The sequence below is a fragment of the Nannospalax galili genome, unplaced genomic scaffold (genome assembly GCF_000622305.1).
Source record: "Nannospalax galili isolate Female #2095 unplaced genomic scaffold, S.galili_v1.0 scaffold632, whole genome shotgun sequence".
NCBI classification, from domain to species: domain Eukaryota; kingdom Metazoa; phylum Chordata; class Mammalia; order Rodentia; family Spalacidae; genus Nannospalax; species Nannospalax galili.
This window is the reverse complement of record NW_008332816.1, coordinates 252,961-274,599: the sequence shown is the minus strand read 5'-3', so window position 1 is coordinate 274,599 and position 21,639 is coordinate 252,961. Positions and strand designations below refer to the sequence as shown.

General features: G+C 48.2%; 1 protein-coding gene across 1 annotated transcript; it reads left to right on the top strand.

Annotated features, from left to right (window-relative positions):
- Nucleotides 1-2,711: 2,711 nt before the first annotated feature.
- On the top strand, nucleotides 2,712-16,671 carry LOC103729697 (cationic amino acid transporter 3-like). The gene is given in 14 exon segments (XM_008827768.1): nucleotides 2,712-2,769; nucleotides 2,772-3,077; nucleotides 5,036-5,194; nucleotides 11,127-11,301; nucleotides 12,651-12,760; nucleotides 12,919-13,010; nucleotides 13,012-13,098; nucleotides 13,101-13,144; nucleotides 13,289-13,426; nucleotides 14,270-14,374; nucleotides 14,494-14,702; nucleotides 14,874-15,040; nucleotides 16,286-16,394; nucleotides 16,550-16,671. Coding segments are annotated over 14 exon segments (1,881 nt in total).
- The last annotated feature ends 4,968 nt before the right edge of the window (nucleotides 16,672-21,639 follow it).

The following is a 21,639-nucleotide window of genomic DNA, read 5'->3' as shown; positions in this document are numbered from 1 at the left end:
GCTGCTCGGACAGGACAAGAAGAATCCAGCCAGACAGGCCTCGCTCGTTACATTCCCCAGCAGTTAAGTTACATCAACTCCATAAGACCTGGGAGTACCGGGTTCAGGTAGCACCTGGAGGTATGCCCACACATCCAGGTGTCTGGAAGGGTAGCAACCCCACTCAGCTCTGCTGGGAGGGGAGCCCCTGAACTCAGGGACCCTTCCACACTGCCCCCTACTCTTTTGGTTTGTTGGCTTATGCTGGTCACCGTTTATTTATTTTTTGGTGTGTTTTTTTTGTTTGTTTTTTTGTTTTTTTTTTTTGAGGCAGGGCCTCCCTGTAGCCCCACCTGGCCTGGAACACTGTATAGACCAGGCTGGCCTTGATCTCATTGAGATCTGCCTGCAGCTGCCTCCTGAGTGCTAAGATTAAAGGTAAATGCCACCACATCCAGTGAAATGGTTTCTTTCTAAGACTAGTGATGCTCCATCGCTGGTACATGCTGTAATCTCTTCAGCTGTCCATATGTAGATTCATGATCTGTCTCTCTTGGCTTCTGTGAATATGGCTTCCATGAACAGAGCTATTCCAGATATTTCTACCCCTCTGTAATGCCCTTGGGTTGAAATAAAGTGGATTTACAAAAGATTTTTCAAAATCTGTTTCATGGGGCTGGGAAGATGGCTCAGAAGTTAAGAGCACTGGCTTTGCTTCTGCAGAGGACCTAGGTTTGGCTCTCAGCACTCACACAGTGGCTATCAACAGTCCATGACTCCAGTTCCAGGAGATCTGATGCACCCCCTCTGACTTCCATGGGCATTGTATGACATGGGTACACTTACACTCATATATATAAAAAATAAAAAAAAAAAACACGACATGGGTGTGCCTACTGACATGCAGGCAATATACTCATATACATAAAATAAAAGTAATAAATTTTTAAAAAAGGATTAAAAAAATCGGTTTCATGTAGCTCAGGCTAGTCTCCAAGGCACCATCAGCTGATGACCTTGAACTCCTGATCCTCCTACTTCATCTCTGGGATGCTGAGATTACAGGCTTGTGACCCCAAGGCCTGGTTTACACAGTGCTGGAGATGTAACCTAGGGTTTTGTGTATGCTAGGTAAGTACCCCCTGCCTCCCTCCCCCCCCACTTTGAGATAGTATCTCCTTATGTATCCCAGGTTATCCTCAAACTGTAGATCTGATCCTCTTGGCACAGCCTTCCAAATGCTGGGATTACAGATCCACAAAACCATGCCCAGCCAAAGTGGGTCTTGAGCTGGGCTGGGTTAGGGCATCTCCCCTGCACTACAAATTCCATCTCCTTTTGCCCCAGTTCCAAATTCCAATTCCATTCTACTCTGAAAGCAATGAAACAGCTACCTGCTTCCAGGGCCCTTGACTTGGAAACATCAAGTCGGAGCTCTCTGTTCACCAATCTCCCCCAAGCACCACCACACACAGGTCAGGGAAAGAAGGCAGGAGCAGTAGTTACTGTTTTCCATGGCTTATGGAAAAGGGTGAAGACTGGCAAAGAGCTTGGGTAAAACCAGACAGCTGAGAAGTGGCACAAGAGCTGGGGTCCAACACAAGTAATGTGGTTTCAAAAATAAGCTCTATCCTCTACTCCCCTCATAACCCTGAAGCAGCTGTGTGCCAGACCTGGGAATATTTATTTACTTGTGTATTAGTGTTGTGCCTGCATGTATGTAAGTGCACTCGTGCTGTGGCTGCAGATGACAGAGGAGAGCTTCGGATCCCGTGGAACTGGAGTTACAGAAGGTTGTTAGCTGGGATTCGAACCTGGCTCTTCTGCAAGAACAGCTGGTGCTCTTAACCGCTGAGCCATCTTTCCAGCCCTATTATAATTTTTTTGACAGGGTCTCATGTAAAGCAAGATGGCCTTGTACTCTCTATGTAGCTGAGGCTGTCCTTGAACTCCTGATCTTTCTATCTCCTTGAGAGTTTTATTTGTTCTCTTCTGGTGACCCAGCACACTTTGTAAAGTGTTAGTGCCAGTTAAGGTGGCTCAGGCCTGTAATCTCAGCACTGGGGAGGCTGAGGCAGGACAGCCTCAGCTACATAGTGAGACTTTCTAAAATGAAAAACAAAAGAAAAACAAAAACTGAGTGTGATGGGTCACACTTTTAATGCCAGCACTCGGGAGGCAGAGGCAGGTGGATCTCTGAGAGATCCAGGCCAGCCTGGTCTACATAGTGAGTTCTGGGCCAGTTGGGGCTATAGGAGACCATGGCTCAACCTACCCTCCTCTCCCCATGCCCTGCCAGAAAAAAAGAAAAAAAAAAAGAAGAATATTGCTATTCTAATTTATGTTTGGGGGCTGGAGAAATAGCTCAGCAGTTAAGAGCACTGACTGCTCTTGCAGAGGACCCGGGTTCGATTCCCAGCACCCATATGGCGACTCCGAACTGTCCTTAACTCCAGTTCCAGGGGAATCCCAAACCCTCTTCTAACCGCTGCAGCATTGCAGGACATGGGTGCACTCACATGCAGGCAATACACTCATACACATAAAAATTAAAAAAAATATATGTTTGAAGCAGCAGGGCTTTGAAAAGGATGTTTGCCTTGTACTGACCGCTAACCTGATAGCCATCATTCCCGAGGACTATGTCTCATGTCAAACTCCCAGGACCAAGCCTTGACATCTTGTCTTGTTTTCCAGCAGATCTTGGCTTCCTCCACTACAAACCTAGGACAATGTGGCAGAATATCTGTCAGTTTGGTCAGAAGCTGGTCCACCGGTGGCCCCTGGCACTGGACAGTCTGAGTCTCCCTTGTCCTGCTGTCTGACCACTTTGCACCTGGTGACCTTGGGTGTGGGCAGCACCCTGGGAGCAGGAGTGTATGTCCTGACTGGGGAGGTGTCCAGAGAGAAGGCTGGACCACCCATCATCATCTGCTTTTTGGTCGCTGCCCTGTCTTCCGCGCAGTCTGGGCTCTGTTTTACAGAGTTTGGAGCCAGGGTGCTGTGTTCCGGTTCTGCTTATCTCTACAGCTGTGTCACAGAGGGCCAGCTCTTAGCTTTCATCACTGGCTGGAACCTCGTCCTCTCCAGTGTCATTGGTGAGGAGGTGTGGGGACTTAACCACGGGCAGTGAGGGGGGCTAAAGTGGGTTTTGCCCTCCTTCACAAGCCCTGTCACATGTTAGGGAGGTTTGGGGAATGGAGGAAGACCCGGGATGCCATTCTGCTCCTCCCTGTCCTGCTTTCCTTAGAGAACAAAAGCAAGGAGAAATGGGAATAATAGCAAATGGACAGGAGGCAACCTTTGTTTGCTTGAGGCTCTCACTGTGTAGACCAGGTTGGTCTCAAATTTTTGGTGCTCCTCCTGGCTCTGCCTCTCGAGTACTGGGATTACAGGTGTGAGCCCAGCATGTCTTGGGAGAATCCCGTTACAATTATGTATTAGTCACTTTTCTGTTGCTGTGATAGAAACACTGACCAAAGCAATTTATAGAAGGAAGAGTTTATTTGAGCTTATGGTTCCAGGGGAATTACAGTCCATCATGGCAGGGCGGCATGGTGGCTGGAGGTGGCTGGAGCAGGAGCAGAAGTTAAGTTCTCACATCATGATGCAGGCACAGGAAGCAAGAGAGCTACTGGAGATTCAGCAAGGCTTAAGAACTCTCTAAGCCCACCCCCAGTGATGTGCTTCCTCCAGGATAGCCACACCTTCTAAAACCTCCCAAAACAGCGCCACCATCTGGGAACAAAAATGTCCAACTACTTGGAACCTAAGGGGGATATTTTTATTCAAACCATCACTTATTATTATTACTAATTATTATTTGGTCTTTTGAAACAGGGTCTCCCTGTAGCCCCAGCTGCTCTGGAACTTGCTATGTAGAACAGGCTACCCTTGAACTAACAAGAGATCCACCTGCCTCTGCCTCCCTAGGGCTGGGTTTAAAGACATGCACCCCTCACGTCTGGCCTTAAAATTCTTGTTTTATTTTTTTGGAGATTTCTTATGTAGTCCAGGCTAGCCTTGAGCTTGCTATGTAGCTGAAGGTGGCCTCGAACCCCTGATATTCCTGCCTCTGTTTCCTAAGCACAGGGATTCTGGGCATGTGTCACCATGCCTGGTCAGGACCCTTCCTCTCCTTTCCTTTCCTTTTCTGTGTTTTGAGTCAAGGTTTCACGTGGGCCAGGCTGGCTACTCAACTAGATCCCCAGCTCAAGAAACCCCACCCTTTTTTTTGAAAATGTTTTACTTATTTTTATTTTATGTGTATTAGTGTATTGCCTGCAAGTGTGTCATTGCACACGTGTTGTGCAGTGCCTGTGGCGATCAGAAGAGAGCATCAGATTCCCCTGGAACTGGAGTTACGGACGGTTGTTAGCTGCCATGTAGGTGCAGGAATTGAACCCTGCCCTCTGTAAGAGCAGTCAGTGCCCTTAATTGCTGAGCCATCTCTCCGCCCCTCCAAGAAACCCTTTGAGATTAGATATTTTGTATCTTTTTCCAAACCTCCAGTACATAGAAATTGATACATATTTTCCTCTCATAGAATCCCTTTTCGAAAAAGCAATTTACTTTCAGGGCATGGTGGTGGCACATGCCTTTAATCCCAGCACTTGGGAGGCAGAGGCAGGTGGATCTCTGTGAGTTCAAGGCTAGCCTGGTTTACATAGTTCCAGGCCAACTGGGGCTACAGGGAGACCCTGTCTCAAAGAGACCCCCCCCAGGCCAGAAAAAGGAACAGAACTGCCATGTGGGTGCTAGGAATTTAACCTGGGTCCTCTGGAAGAACAGCAAGTGTTCTTAACCCCGGAGCCACCTCCAGTTCCAGAATCTCTGTGTCCTACTTTCTTTTTTTTCCTTCTTTTTTTTTCTTCGTCTTTTTGAGACAGGGTCTCCCTGTAGCCCCAGTTGGCCTGGATCTCACTGTGTAGACCTCCCTAGTGCGATTAAAGGTGTGCACATGTGTGTGTGCGCACGCCAGGCTCTCATAGCATCCCTTGTTCAGTGCATCCTTGGGCTCCCTTCTTGTGAATGAACATTCCTTTTCCTCCCACAGGTACAGCTAGTGTGGCTTGAGCCCGGAGCGCAGCTTTTCAGAGTCTCACGGGGAATCACATCTCCAAGGCCCTGAACAACACTTTCCCTATGCAAATGCCTGGCTTCCTGTCCAAGTATCCAGACTTTTTTGCACTGGGGCTGGTGCTGATTCTCATTGGTAAGGCAGGGGCAGGGACAAGGCAGCAACGGCTCCAGGGACAGACGAATGGTGGCAGGCAAAAGATGTGCAGTACCAGGCATAGGAAAGGAGACTGAGGCCGGACTCAGCCCCAGTGATGCTGGGGGTCAACGATGTAAGGATGCTGAGTTGCAGCATCCCTCACTCCTGCCTACCTGATGCCAGCAGTCCGCTTCCCCACACTGTCACAGGCCAGGGGTCTGCTGCAGGGCCAGAACATCACTTTTAACCAAGACCTACTGATAGAGAATTAGCTTCTTCCTCTGTAATTACCTTTATTTATTTGTGTATCTATGTGTGTGGCTGTGCACATGTGGAGGTCAGAGGAACTTGTAGGAGTTGGGTTTTTCCTCCACCATGTGCAAGTCCCAGGGTTGAGGGCAAGTGCCCGCACTGAGCCACCTCCTGGCCCTTCCTCTGTATTATGACCAAAGACAGGTTTTTTTGTTTGTTTCTTTTGGTCTTTTTGAGACAGGGTCTCTGTGTAACCTCAGTTGACCTGGCACTCTCTATGTAGACCTGGCTGGCATTGAACTCACATCCTGCCTCTGCCTCCTTAGTTCTGGGATTAAAGGTGTGAGCCACCACACCTGGCTTTAAAGATGGGTTTTTTTAGACTGGGTCTCATGTAGCCCAGGCTGGCTTTTATCTCACTTTGAAGGAAGATGACTTGGAGTTCCTCTTCCTCCTACCTTTGGAGTGCTGAAATTCCAGGCATTTATCATCACACCTAGTTTATGTGGGGATGGAGTCCAGGCAAGCACGCTAACAGCTGAACTACATCACCAGTTCTCAACTTTGTATTTCTTTTGGTTGTAGGGCAATGTAGAAATTTCTGGGGGTCAAAAGCCAGGGTCTCACAAATGCCAGCATGTACTCAATCATTGAGCTATGTCCCCAGCTTTCCCTGTTTAATTCTTTTATTTTATGTGTATGTGTGCATTGCCTGCATGTGTATAAGTGCAGCCATGTCATGTAATGCCCATGGAGGTCAGAAGAGGGCGTCAGATCCCCGGAACTGGAGTTAGAGATGGTTGTTAGCTGCCATGTAGGTGCTGGGATTCAAATCCAGGTCTTCTGCAAGAACAGTCAGTGCTCTTAACCACTGAGCCATCTCACCAGCCGCTGCCCCTTCTGAAATTTTAAACAATTTTAAAAAATCAGAATTTAATGTTTTTGATTTATTGATTTTATTTGTATGTGTGTGCCTGAGTATATAGTGTGTGCCCGAGGAGGTTGGGAGAAGATGTTGGAGCCCATGGAACTGAAGATAAAGGAAGTTGTGAATTGCCCCATGTGGGTGCTGGGAATGGAACCCAGGTCCACTGTAAGAGTAGCCAGTGCTCTTAACAGCAGTGATTTCTCCAGACCCAAGATCTAGTTAAATTTTTTTTTTTTACTTTTAAATGCATTTATTTTATGCTCAATTTATTCCCATGCCCAGAAATTCCTCTAGGATTTCTTTTTCTTTTCTGCTACCTCCTCTTCAGGCTTAGGAACAATTTGTTTCTTTGCAGTGAGGATCATTTCCATGTGGCAGAGGGAGCTCATACGAGTGACCATGAGCTGTAAATTCTGGATGCATCTTGGGCGATTTGTTCACTTGGAAACTCTCCATGACAAGAATCTACATCTAAACCCTTAAGTTCAGCATTATTCTCTGCATTAAAAAAAATATTTTTGTTCTTTTTGAGTCAGGGTCTCCCTGTAGCCCCAGTTGGCCTGGAACTCACTATGTAGACCAGGCTGGCGCTGAGATCTGCCTGCCTCTGCCTCCCGAGTGCTGGTATTAAAGGCGTGGGACACCACACCCAGTTAAAAATATTTTATTTTTATTATTTTATGTGTATGAGTGTCTTGCCTCCATACATGTAAGTGCACTCATGTTGTGCAATGCCCCTGGAGGTCACAAGAAGATGTCAGATCCCCCTGGAACTGGAGTTACAGCTGGTTGTCAGCCACCATATGGGTGCTAGGATTGGAGCCTGGGTCCTCTGCAAGAGCAGTCAGTGCTCTTAACCGCTGAGTCATTTCTTCAGCCATCTCTGGATTTTTAAGCATGTGCAGCAAAAATGTAGCAGCCTTTTTTGGGCCACTGACCCTGGGTCAAGCCACTCTTTGGCCTGGGTACACCTACCAACTCCACCATTATACCACCAGAATGGCCCACATTGCTTCTTTAAAGTGACATCCTTCAGATACTTGATGGCTTTTGGGATATGCACACCCTTGATGGCCTGGGCAGTTTGATGAGTTTTTTAAAAGAGAACAAGTGAACATGAAAATTGGACTCTCTTGATTTGCTGATTTTGTAGGCTTTTCTGGGTCAAGAGGGTAGCAAACCATTTTCATAGGTCACCTCAGAATGCTTACAGGAAGAGGATGAATTTAATTTTTGGGGGGGGTCTTTTTGAGACAGGGTCTCCCTGTAGCCCCACCTGGTCTGGAACTCACTATGTAGACCAGGCTGGCTGTAAACTCACAGAGATCCATCTGCCTCTGCCTCCTGAGTGCTGGGATTAAAGGCATGTGTCTCCACGCCCCATGAATTTAATTTTTTTAATTGGTGAAATTTGAATAAACAATATTAAGCATTGTGTGTGTGTGTGTGTGTGTGTGTGTGTGTGTGTGTGAGTGTGTTGTTGTGGATTGATTATAGGGCCTCAGGGATCTTAGGTAAATAGTCTACCACTGAGACACATCCCTAGCCAAACTGACCTTTTTTTTTGTCTTTTTTGAGACAGAGTCTCCTTGAAACTCCAGCCATCCTGGAACTCACTATGTAGACCAGGCTGGCCTCGAACTCACAAAGATCTGCCTGCCTCTGCGTCCCAAGTGCTGGGATTAAAGGCATGTGCCACCACGCCCGGGCCAAACTGACCATTTAAAAACTGTACACAAGGGGCTGGAGAGATGGCTCAATGGTTCAATGGCTAAGAGCCCTGCCTTCTCTTGCAGAGCACCCAGGTTCAGATCCCAGCACACACATGGCAACTAACAACAGTTCCAGGGACTCCAATGCCCTCTTCTGGCCTCTGTGGACATGGCATAAAGTGCACATGAAATACTCTTGCACATAAAAATAAAAAGTGTGCATAAAAGCTAGGTATGATATCAAATGCATGTAGGTAAGACTCAGGAACCTGAGATAGGAGGGATGGTAAATTTGAGGCCAGCCTGAGCTACATAGAGAGACACTGTCTTGAAAATGGAAAAACAGGACAGGGGAGATGACTCAGCTAGTAAGGGTGTTTGCTACAAGCCCGATGTCCTGAGTTCAATCCCCAGATCCCATATAGTGGAAGGAGAGAATTAACTATAGCAAGTTTCCTCTGACTTCTGCCTGTGGGTCCATCCCCCCGAATAAATAAAAACATGACCCCCCTCCCCCAACCAGCAATGACGTGTACACTTCTTGGTAGCTGGAGCTGGGTGATAACCCTGTGGCTTTGCTGAGAGGAATAAAAGTGGCATTTATTAGCACTCAATGTGCATTCTGTCTTCTTGATCTATTCCAAAACACTGTCATCATTGTTGAAAGATTCCTCACCCGTTAAGCAGTCACTCCCATTATCCTCAACAGTCTTTCTTTTTCAATAGATTTATTCTTTTTCTTGAGACAATGTCTCCCTGTAACCACAGCTGGCCTAGAACTCGCTATGTAGACCAGGCTGGCCTCCATCTCCTAGGCATCCACATGCCTCTGCCTCCTGAGTGCTGGAATTAAAGGCAGGTGCCACCACACCTGGTAGATTTATTCTTTTTAAAAATATATATTTTATTTATTATTTTTATTTGGTGTGTATACGTGTATTGTCTGCATGTAGGTAAGTGCACCTGTGTCATGCAATGCCCGAGGAAGACAGAAGAGGCTGTCGGATCCCCTGGGACTGGAGTTATGGACAGTTGTTAGCTGCCATGTAGGTGCTGGGATTTGAACCTGGGTCTTCTTGAAAGAACAGTGTTCTTAACCGCTGAGCCATCTCTCTAGTCCCAGATTTATTCTTTTAAATTTGTATTTGATTTATTTATTTTATTTTTATTTTTGAGACAGGGTCTCCCTGCAGGCCCAGCTGGCCTGGAACTCACTATGCAGACCACGTTGGCCTTGAACTCATTGAGATCTGTCTACCTCTGCCTCCCAAGTACTGGGATTAAATGCATGCACTACCATACCTGGCTTGATTTATTTTTTAAAATATTTTATTTTTGCTGGGCATGGTGGTGCACGCCTTTAATCCCAGCACTTGGGAGGCAGAGGCAGGTGGATCTCTGTGAGTTCCAGGCCAGCTGGGGCTACAGGGAGACCCTGTCTCAAAAAGACCAAAACAAATTTTTATTTTTATTTTATGTGTGTGAGTATAATGCCTGCATGTATATAAGAGTACCCATGTGAGCAATGCCTGTGGAGGCCAGAAGAGGGTGTTGGATCCCCTGGAACTGGAGTTACAGACGGTTGTTAGCTACCATGCGGGTGCTGGGAATTGAACTTGGGTCCTCTGCAAGAGCAGCCAGGGCTCTTAACCACTGAGCCATCTTTTTAGCCCCTAAAAATAAATCTTAAAAACAAAACAAAGCAAAAAACTCCCCTAGGGCTAGGGTCTTATGTATGCTAGGCAAGTGTTCTACCACTAAGCTAAATCCCTAGCCTCTCTCTGATGGATTCTAGGCAAGCTCTTAACTGCAGAGCTACATCCCCAGCCCCTCACTGACAGATTCTAGGCAGGCCCTCCAGCACTGCACTGTGCCCCCAGCCCCTCATTGGTGGGTTCTGCTGAGCTGCTTCTCTAGTCCTGATTGCTTTCAGAAGTCACTGTGGCTGGCCTTAAACTCTCTCTGGGCCAGGAAGATCTCAAACTTTCTGTCCTCCTGCCTGCACAACCATCAGGTCTAGCTTATTTATTTAAATCTGTGGTGCTGAGGATCAAGACAAGGCCTTATGAAAGCTAGGCAAGGGCTCTACCACGGAAGTACTTTCTATCCCATAATGTATATTTTTATTTTTATTTTATTTTTGGATTCAGGGTCTTCCTGTCTAGCCAGGATGGCTCTGATCTCTTGGTCAAAATCTTTTTTTTTTTTTAATTTCTTTTTTAATTTTTCAGACAGGGTCTTCCTGTAGCTTCAGCTGGTCTGGAACTTATGTAGACCAGGCTGGCCTCAGTCTCACAGAGTGAGTGATGGACTCAAAGGTGTACACTCTCACACCTGGATTTTCTTTTTGGCTTTTTGAGACGGGGTCTCCCTATAACCACAGCTGGCCTGTAATTGGTTATGTAGACCAGATTCTGGCCTCCATCTCACAGAGATCTGCCCTCTTGGGTGCTGAGATCAAAGGTATGTGCCACTATGCCTGGCTTTTGTTAAAACTCATTTTGTGTGTGTGTGTGTGTATGAGTGTCCACCATGCCTGGCTACACCTGGCTTTTGGAAAAACTCATTTTTATTTTTTTGTGTATGAGCATATTGCCTGCAAGTATGTAAGTGTACCTTTGTTGTGCAATGACCGAGGAGATCAGAATGAATAAGAACAGTGTCGGATTCCCCTGGAACTGGAGTTAGGATGGGGGGGTGGGACTCAAACCCGGATCCTCTGTAAGAGCAGCCAGTGCTCTTAACCACTGAACCATCTCTCTAGCCCCTCGACCTCACTCACCTTCTATGTGCTGGGACTCCAGGTGTATGCCATCACACCTGGCTTCAGATTTCTTTTTTTTTTTTTTTGGTCTTTTTGAGACAGGATCTCCCTGTTGCTCCAGCTGTCCTGGAACTCACTATGTAGACCAGGCTGGCCTTGAACTCACAGAGATCCGCCTGCCTCTGCCTCCCGAGTGCTGGGACTAAAGGCGTGCGCCACCACACCTGGCTGGATTTCTTTTTATTGGTTCTTTCCTATTCCATCTTCCCACAGGGCTCCTGGCACTGAGGGCTCGAGAGTCAGCCCTGGTCAGCAGAGTCTTCACAGGGGTGAACCTTTTGGTGAGCTTCATCTCTCTCTCTGGCGTCATTATGGGAGATCTGCACAATTGGCAGCTCACAGAGGAGGACTATAGACTGGCCATGCTAGAGCCCAACAGCACTGTCAGGTCAAGGTCAAGGGGGTCCCCAAGGGCCACAGCTAGGGTGAGCTGGGAAGAGGTGGAGAGCAGGGGTCTGGCTAGTGTGCCTGGGTGAGGGGCAAGGCTGCTCAGGACTGGTAATGAATGGAGTGGTACCATAGAAGTTGTGCACGCCTCTCCAATGGTTTTTATCATTTTAATTTTATTATTTATTATTATTATTATTGTCTTTTTTTGAGACAGGGTCTCCCTGTAGCCCCAGCTGGGGTGGAGCTTGCTATGTAGACCAGGCTGGCCTCAATCTCACAGAGATCTGCCTGCCTCTACCTCCCAAGTGCTGGGACTAAACGCTTGCGTCACCATGCCCAGATTCTCCAATGTTTTTTTTTTTTTAATTTATTTATGTGTATGCATGTATTGCCTGCATGTAAGTAAGTGCACCCATGTCGTGCAGTGCCTGCAGAAGATGGAAGACGCTGTCAGATCCCCTGGAACTGGAGTTACAGACAGTTGTTAGCTGCCATGTGGGTGCTGGGATTCGAACCCGGATCTTCCTCAAGAACAAAGTTCTTAACTGCTGAGCCATCTCTCCAGCCCCTCTCCAACGTTTTTTAAACAATTTTATTTATATGGCTGGAGAGATGGCTCAGTGATTTTAAGCACTGGTTGCTCTTGCAGAGCACCTGGGTTTGAATTCCAGCCTCTCATGGTGGTTATGACCTCTGAGGACATTGCATGCACTTACATACATGCAGGCAAAACAGACACATAAAAATAAATAAAATTAAAAAAATTATTTTTATATATGAGTGTTTTGCTTGCATGCATATAAGCGTACCACATGTGTGCAGTACCCATAGAGGCCAGAGAGAGTGTGGGATCCCCTGGAACTAGAATTATAAATGGATGTTAGCTGCGAGTGGATGCTGGGGACCGAACCCAAGGTCCTCTACAAGGGCACCCAGTGCTCTTAACTGCTAAGCCATCTCTCCAGCCCCTTCAGTGTTTTTGAGACAGTGGTCCTATGCATCCCAGGCTAGCTGTCAACTTACTATGTAGCCGAGGATGAACCTGAACTTTTGATCTCTTTGCCTCCACATCCCAAGTGCCAGGATTACACTTGCATGGCCAAGCTGGGTTGAACCCAGGACTTCGTGAATGCTAAGCAAGCATTCTACCAACTTAGCTATATTTCTAGGTCTCCCTCACCCTAACTTTTTTGACATATGGTCTTGCTAGGTAGCCCAGGCTGGCCTTGAACTAAGCTAGAGCTGGATTTTGAATCTGTGATCCCTCTGCGTCTGCTTCCCGTGTGCTGGGATCGCAGGTTGCACCACCACGCCCTGCAACATTGTCCTTTTCCCATTTTGCCACAGCTCAGGCAGTCTGAGCTCTGGAGGGTTCGTGCTTTTTGGCTTTGATGGGGTTCTCCGTGGTGCGGCCACCTGCTTTGCCTTCATTGGGTTCACCTGTATTGCCACTACAGGTATCACAGTCTCTCTGTCCTATCAAAGACATGGGCATGGTGTGGGCTACCCTCGGGCATAGAGAAAGCTAGCCTGCTTTAGGCGGTGTAGGAGGGAAAGGGTTTTGTGCGGTGGCCTGTGTGTGTTTCTGACCCAAGACCTGCTCCCTGTCCTGTAGGGGAGGAGGCCCGCTGTCCCCAGCGCTCCATCCCGCTGGGCATTGTGACCTCACTGTTTGTTTGCTTTCTGATGTATTTTGGTGTCTCTGCCGGCACTCATGCTTATGATGCCCTACTACCAGATTCACACAGACAGTCCCTTGCCCCAGGCCTTTGTCTATGTCGGATGGGGCCCTGGCCTCGATTCGCAGTGGCTGTTGGTACCCTGTGCGCCCTTTCCTCCAGGTTTGTATCAACATGTTCTCTGGCCCTTGACATGCGTGGAGGAGAGGGGAGGGAGGGGAACGGACCCGCTGTTTAGTCCATGTGGGGTGACCTATCCGTTTCTGCTATGCCACAGCCTCTGCCTATGTTCCTCTCCCCTCCTAGCCTCCTGGGTTCCATGTTCCCTGTGCCTGGGGTGGTCTATTCCATGGCAGAGGATGGACTCCTATTCTGTAAACTTGCCTGCATCCATTCTCGGACATACACGCCTGTCCTGGCTACTGTCATTTGTGGACTCATAGCAGGTAAAGTCAAACAGGCAGCAGCCTGATGATCAATTTCATAATTCTTCTTTACTGTTTTTTGTTTTTTTTTTTTTTTTTTTTTTTTTTTTTTTTTCCTTTTTCCAGCTGGCCTGGAACTCGCTATTTAGACCAGGCTAGCCTCTATCTCACAGAGCTCTGTCTCTGCCTCCCTAGTGCTGGGATTAAAGGTGTGTGCCACCACCCCACAGTAGCTAATTTCTCATGCCCCCCGCCTCGCCCGGCCATTGGTTTCTTTTCTGTTGCTGTGATAGAATACAGGGACAAAAGACATTTAGGGAGAGAAAGGGTTTATTTGGTTCACAGTTTCAGAGAGAGTCCATCATGACAGGGAAGGCCAGCAGCAGGAGCCTGAGGCTAGCTCCTCACATTGCATCTGCAGTCAGGAAGCAGAGAGAGAGAACAGGAAGTGGGCCAGGCTCTAAAACCCCAATGCCTGCCCCTTGATGTGCTTCTTCTAGCAAGGCTCCATATTCTAAAGATTCTGATAACCTTTCCAAACACCATCACCATTTGGAGACCAAGTGTTCAAATGCATGAGCCTACATAGGGCATTTCCTATATAAACCACAGCACCCCTCCTCTTTTAAAAGAATATTTTATGAGTGTTTCGCTTGCATGTGTGTAGGTGTACCACGAGCGTGCAGTGCCTGAGGGAGCCAGAAGAGGGCACTGGCTGCGCTGGAGCTGGAGTTATGTGGGTTTGTTAGCCACCCCATGGATGCTGGGAACCGAGCCTGGGTCCTCTGCAAGAGAAGGCAGTATCCCTAGCCACTGAGTCATCCATCCAGTCTCCTTTTCCCTGTTTTATTCCTTGATTTGTGGCATCCATGGCTGTTCTTTTTGAGCTCAGTGATCTTGTGGATCTCACATCCATCGGGACCCTGCTCACCTACTCCCTGGTGGCCTTTTCTGTTCTGGTCCTCAGGTGAGACACCACCACACCTGGCTGGGGCTCTGGGGCACAGGATGGCTGGGTGCTGATCCTGGATGTCTGCTGTTGGATGCATGGGGCTGCTGTTAATATTTCCCACACCTCTCATTCAGATACCAGCCAGACCAGAACCTAAACTCTGGTAAGAATGAAAAATCTGAGGGTGGAGCTGTTGAGATGAGGCCTACGCCTGAAGCTTCATCCCTAGAGCCCGTTCCGAAAGCAAGAAGTGTGGGGATTCTGAGGAGTCTGTGTGTCCCCACAGATGCCACCCCCACTCTGAGATCCGGTCGGGTTGTCTATGGATGTGCCTCCCTGCTTGGTACATGGTGGGACTTTCGCCTTGGGCATTTGGAAGCTGACAGAAAACCCAGGGAATGTGTGGCAGGCTGAGGGGAAGTTGTGGGATGGGTAGATTGGTGGGGTGTGGCACAGGGTTCTGACACACTTGGCTCCTGGATGTTGGACTCGTTCTCTACAACTTGGCTTTCAGTCTTCCTGCTGATGTTCCTGTGCCTGATCCTGGCCCAGTGGCCCAGGCACCTGCTCTCTGGAGACCTGGTTTTGATCGCCGTGGCTGTTTCATTACTGTTTCTCATTGTTGGCATGGTGGCTGTCATCTGGAGACAGCCCCAGAAGGCTACAACTCTCCACTTCAAGGTAGGTGACCTCTACTGTCCTCAGATGCCCAACCTGGGTGAGTGGTCCTGGCTACCTTGAGGCCTAAGCATGTTTTACTGTACTGGAAAGGAAAGAGGCTGATAAAACCAATGGAGAGGGGCTGGAGAGAGGGTTCAGCAGCTGAGAGAACTGGCTGCTTTTGCAGGGGACCTGGGTTTGGTTCCCAGCACCCACATGGTGGCTAACCACCATCCTTAACTACAGTTCCAGGGGATCTGGCACCCATAGGCATTATGTGACATAGGTGTACTTATATACATGCAGGCATAACACTCATACACATAAAAAAATACTCTCCCCCTAAAAAAAAGAAAACCAATAGACAAAGCCAGGAATCGTGGTGTATGACTGTGATTCCAGCTACTCAGGGAGGCTGAGGCAGAAGGATCACAATTTAAAGGCCAGCTTGGGCTGTAAGAGTAAGCTCACAGCCAGCTCAGGCAACTTAGTGATGTGGTTTGAGAATAAAAATAATCCGGGTGTGGTGGTAAATGCCCATTACTCTCATCACTAGGGAGTTGGGGAGAAGAGGCTCAGGAGTTCAAGGTCAGCCTTGGCTACATAGTGAGTTTGAGGCCAGCCTCAACTACATGAGATCCTGCCTCACACAACCAATGAACCAAAAAGGAAAAACAAAACAAAACCAAAAGCAAAATCAAGGGGCTGGAGAGATGGCTCAGCAGCTAAGAGCACCGGCTGCTCTTGCAGTGAGCCCAAGGTCTTGGTTCCCAGGACTCGCTTTGGACAGCTCACAACTGCCTGTAATTCCTGCTCCAGGGGATCTTCTGCCTCTGAGGTCACCTACATTCACATGCACAAACCCTCCCCTCTACCACATACATATTTAAAAAAAATTTTTTTTCAACCCCCCAAACCCCAAACAAAAAGGCCGGGAGATGTAACTCAGTGGTAGAGTGCTTAACATGCAGGAGGAGCCCAGCCCCCAGTACTGAAAAAGTAGCTGGGGCTAGATTGGGGGAGGTGAGGATTTAGCTCGGTTGGTAAAGTACTTGCTTAGCATTCATGTAGCCCTAGGTTTGATCTCCAGCATCAAATAAATCGGGAGTGGTGGTGTATGCCTGTCTTAATACCTGTCCCTTCTGGAACATTCCATGGGGTCTTTGGGGTGAGCACTGATTGCACAGCCTAGACAGGGCTGGGTGCTAGGCCCAGAGGGAGAGCACAGGTGTGTGGTGAGTGCAGGGATTCAGATTCTGTCCACAGGTCCCTGCACTGCCTCTGCTCCCTCTACTGAGCATCTTTATGAATGTCTACCTAATGATGCAAATGGCTGCTGGGACCTGGGCTTGCTTTGGAGTCTGTATGCTGACTGGTGAGTGGGGAAGAGACTTCTGGGCAACAGGGATCAACAGTCCTCCATGGCCTCCCTTTGAAACTATCTGGGACCATGTGGAGAATCCCCGATGGGCATGAGTGAACATCAAAGGAAGTGACTGTTACGACCCCACCACCTCCCTTTTCTTCCAGGATTTGCTATTTATTTTGGATATGGAATCTGGCACAGTTTGGAAGAGAAGACTGACCAACAGCCGGCGGTGTCAAGCTCCCAGACTCTTCATGAAAATACCCCTGGGGCCGAATTAGCTTAACTCTAGAAAACCCAGACTTTCATGACACTGTGGGTGATTTTCTTTGGGGGGGGGTGAGGGTGTGGGGATGGGGATTGAACTTAGGGCCTTGTGCATCTGAGGGCAAGTGCTCTATCGCTCAGCTATCCCCAGCCCCGTAGGTATGTTTGGATCAAGGATCAAGGAAAAGTTTTGGTATTTATGGACTGAAGGTGGGGCATATTTAAAGTGCTGTTGTCGTGAGTGGAGTTATTAAGGCTTAGTTGAGCATCACCTCATGATGCGAGGAAGGATAAATATTTCTAGAGCCAATGTCTTTCAATGCATTTATTTGGGGAATCATAAACAATTTCACACATAACACAACGACAGATAAGAGTACCAGTCCTAAGGCCAATGCCCGAGTGACGTCATCTCAGTCGGATATGGTAGTCTCGTTGTCTCGCGGTAGAGGGTCGAGTCAGGTCCGGATGTTCGTGACGTGAAGTTCCTCTTTTTCTCATGGTCCAGAGACCGGATCAGTCAGAAGATGGGGCCGCACAGCCGACGGGAGTTCAGCTCATATGTGCGCCCACAGACTGATTTTCCTCTGGGTTTTTATAGTCCTTATGCATTACTTGGCGAACATATGTTTATCAGTTTCTTACATCATTTGGCTAATCACACAGTTACACTCAGGTTGCTAGGTTACATTCTAGGGCTACTAAGTGATGCTCTTATCTTTAATGTACACACTTTGGATATGTTTATATACTTTTGCTAGAGTTCTTTTTTGATTCTTAGTTTCTTAATTCTATTACATTCAATACAATTCTTAATTCTTAATTCCCTATTCTAATACATTCAGTACAGCTGTATTAACATTTTTTCTTTCTTTTTCTTTTTTGTGCTGGGATGGGACCTAAATCCTTGCACCAGTTAGGCAAGTGCTCGCCTACTGAGCCGCATCCCCAGCCCTTTTAGCTTTTTAACTGACAAGACAATAAAAGTTGTATATATGTGTTGAAGAGCATGCTGTTATTTATATATTTTGTATCTCTTCTCTTTCAGTGTATTTTGAGACAGGGTCAGTCTTGCTGTGTGGCCCAGGTTGGCTGATATCCCCTGGGTGTTACTTATTATTTAACTGTGTGCATGATATGTTGTGTATTTGGGCACACATGTGCCACTGTGTGTGGGACCCTGACTCGTCTAACCGCTTCTTTCTGCTTCTGTAATTTGCTTGGCTTGAGGCGGCACTAACTCCATTTTGACTAGCTGTTTCAGGCAAGCCCGGGCATGCCCAGGCATGTTGTAATCTTCAGCTACCACCCCCATCCCGGAAAGCTATAGATCAAGCAAGCCCGGGCATATAGCAGCCTTATAAGGTAAAAACAGAAACTTCTGGCCCCACAGATAACAGCCAGCCCCTACCAATAAGAATCCTCCCCTTACTCAGGGCATAGGACCACCCAATTATTTTAAAGGATGCTTGGTGCACGTGGGCTTCTGTGAAACTTCCCTATAAAAGCGTACCCCACCCTAGATTGGGGCTCTCAGTACGGATCCCCTGCGTCGGTGAAATCTGAGGGCCCGAGCTTAAGCCTGAATAAAGGCTCTTTGCTGTTTCATACACTCCAGACTCCTTGGTGGTCATTAGGGGGTCACGAGATCTGGGCATAACATTTGGGGGCTTGTCCTGGGATCCCCAAAACCCCCACAGAACCCCCAGAGCATTGAGCCTGGCCCGGCCAGTAAGTGTCTTTGCCCTCTTGTTTGTGTGTGTTGCGCGCTTTTGGTTTTGGGCCCCGTTACCATGTTAGCCTGTTGGCAGTCTAGGCAGATGCGCTGGAAGACCCCAGGCCATGGGACTCGGGAGATGTTCCGTACCCAACTGATAGGGATTGGATTCCACTTGTAACTTTGGATGGGAAAGGCAGGTCGTGTCTGTCCATGGAGCGTCGAGAGGCCAACATCCCACTTTCAGTTCTTGTTTACAGCGCCGGGAAGTATTATTTTGTCAGTGTGTGTCTTTGTGTTTTCAGTGTTATTTGTGACTTACTTAGTTGAGGACATGGGAAAAAGTCAAGTAACACCTTTGAGTCTTTTTCAGGATCATTTTTCTGACTTCATAAAGAAGGCTAGAGGACAAGGGCTGGAGGTCAAAAAGGGAAGACTCTTTGTCCTTTGCAGGAATGAATGGCCAACCTTTGACACTGGATGGCTGGAAGGGGGAATGTTTGACCTCCCCACTATTTTCAAGGTTAAAAATATTATTTTCAGGCAGCCAGGACACCCCGACCAGGTTCCTTATATCATGACCTGGCAGGCCCTGGTTGAAGAGCCCCCCTGGATGGCTCAAACCATTTTTGCCACCACAGGGTTCAAAAACAACCATCCTCACCCTGCGTGATGACAAGCGGCAGAAAAGTGAAACTAAACCGTCAGCTCCGCCCCACTTTATCCTGTCCTCCAGGGTGGAACGGAGGAAGAACTTCTGCATGAGCCTCCCCAACACTGCCGGCACAACCAGGGTGTTTAGAGCCCCCAGGAGAGGCTGAGGCAGCCCAAGCCCCTAGGGGTGAGACCCCCCCAAACTCGGAGGAGGGTCCAGAGAGGACAGCCACGAGCAGCAGCAGACTCCACCGTCCTTCCCTTAAGGGAAGTGGGACCCTTTAATGAGGCAGGAGCCCAACAAATGCAATATTGGCCATTTGCCACCAGTGACCTCTACAATTGGAAATTGCAAACGCCCAAATTCTCTGGAAACCACAGGGCCTTATTGATCTGTTAGAATCTGTTCTTTTCACCCATCATCCCACTTGGGATGACATCCAACAGCTATTACAGATTCTATTTACCACCGAGGAGAGGGACTGGATCCAAACTGAGGCCCAGAATCTGGTCCCCAGGGTGGATGGGAATCCCACCACCAACCAGGTGCTGATCAATGAAGCCTTCCCATTAGTCCAACCAAAATGGGACTTCAATGTGGCAGAAGGTAAGGAGAGGCTCCAGGTCTACTGCCAGACTCTAATGGGGGGGGGGTTCTCTGGGTCACGGCAAGCTCCCGACTAATTTGGCTAAGATTAGTGATCTGCAGCAAGAAAAGACAGAATCCCCAGCAGCCTTTTTAGAGAGGATCCTTGAGGCGTTCTGCACTTATACACCCATGAATCCAGAGGTACCAGAAAACAAGAATGGAGTCATATTGGCCTTTGTCAACCAGTCAGCACCTGATGTTAGGCGCAAATTACAGAAACTAGATAGATTGGCAGATAAGACTCTGCTGGAGCTTTTGGCAGTGACAGAGAGGGTCTAGAAAGCCTGGAAGACAAACAGGCTCAAGCCACTGCTGCTGCTAGTGCCAAGCAGACCCGAGACTTCACTATGATCCTTCTGGCTATGACTACAGTCATCTGATGAGCAGGAACGCCAACTGTGCTACCTCTCTGCGGACTCAGGTAGGAAACCCCGGGAAGGGTGACCAAGGTTACAGAGGAACCAATGTACCTATTGCAAAAAGATGGCCCACTGGATGAAAGATTGCCCAGAAAAACCTGCTGGGCGAGGCAGGGCCCAAGAAGGAGTGCAAATCCTTGAGCTCAGAGAAATAAGAAACTAGGGAGGTTGGGGTTTGGATCCCCTCCCTGAACCTAGGGTAACCCTCAAAGTGGAGGGGATGCCTGTGAGCTTCCATGTAGACACAGGTGCCCAACACTTGGTATTAACTGAGCCCCAAGGAAAACTATCACATAAAAAGTCCTGGGTACAGGGGGCTACTGGCATGAACCAATACTCATGGACAACTTGAAGAAAAGTGGACCTGGGCAAGGGCTGGGTGTCCCACTCCTTCCTGGTCATGCCAGAGTGCCCTTACCCATTCCTGGGCAGAGACTTGCCCACCAAAATTGGAGCCTACATTCATTTCACCCCTAGTGGGGCCCAAATGACTGACCAAGAAGGCCACCCAATCCAGGTACTCACCCTACAACTGGAAGATGAGTTTAGGTTACATCAAAAACCGGCCTCTACACCAAAGGAGGAGGTTTCCACCCAGCTAAAGGAGTTCCCCACAGCCTGGGCTGAGACAGGGGGCATGGGGCTGTCCACCCACTGGCCCCCCATCTGGATAGAGATTGAGCCTGGAATCCTACCAGCCAGAGTTAAACAGTACCCTATGTCCCAGGAGGCCAGGCTGGGGATCACTCCTCATATCCAGTGCCTGAGGGATCAAGGCGTCTTGGTGCCTTGCTGATTGGCTTGGAATACCCCCCTCCTGCCGGTCAAAAAGCCAAATTCAATGGACTACCGGCCAGTCCAGGACTTGAGAGAGGTGAACAAGTGGGTTATGGATGTACATCCAACGGTACCTAATCCTTACACTATCCTGAGTTCTTTGCCACCTTCCAGAAACTGGTACATGGTGTTAGACTTGAAAGATGCCTTCTTTATCCTGCCTCTGGCCAAAGAGAGCCAACCCTTCTTTGCTTTCGAATGGCAAGACCAGGAGATTGGCTTCAACAGGCAGCTGACTTGGACCCGCCTGCCACAGGGATTCAAAAATTTGCCTACCCTGTTTGATGAGGCTTTCCATGAAGACCTGGGTGAGTACAGGCTGGAACACCCCCAGCTTACCCTATTACAATATGTGGATGACATCTTAATAGCTGCTGATAATGCCTTGCAGTGTCTGTTAGCAGGGAACCAGAGATCTCCTGGCGACCCTAGGCAGATTGGGATATTGGGCATCTGCCAAGAAAGCCCACATATGCCAGAGAGAGGTCGCCTATCTGGGATACATATTAAAGGAAGGATAAAGATGGCTTACAGATGCCAGGAAAGAGACAGTGCTAAAGATACCCACCCCTCACTCCCGGAGGGCAGTGAGAGAATTCCTGGTGTCAGCAGGATTCTGCCGCTATGAATCCCAGGATTTGCTGAATTGGCAAGGCCCCTCTATGAAGTTACATGGGAAAGTGAGCCCTTCATTTGGACGGAGATCCAGGA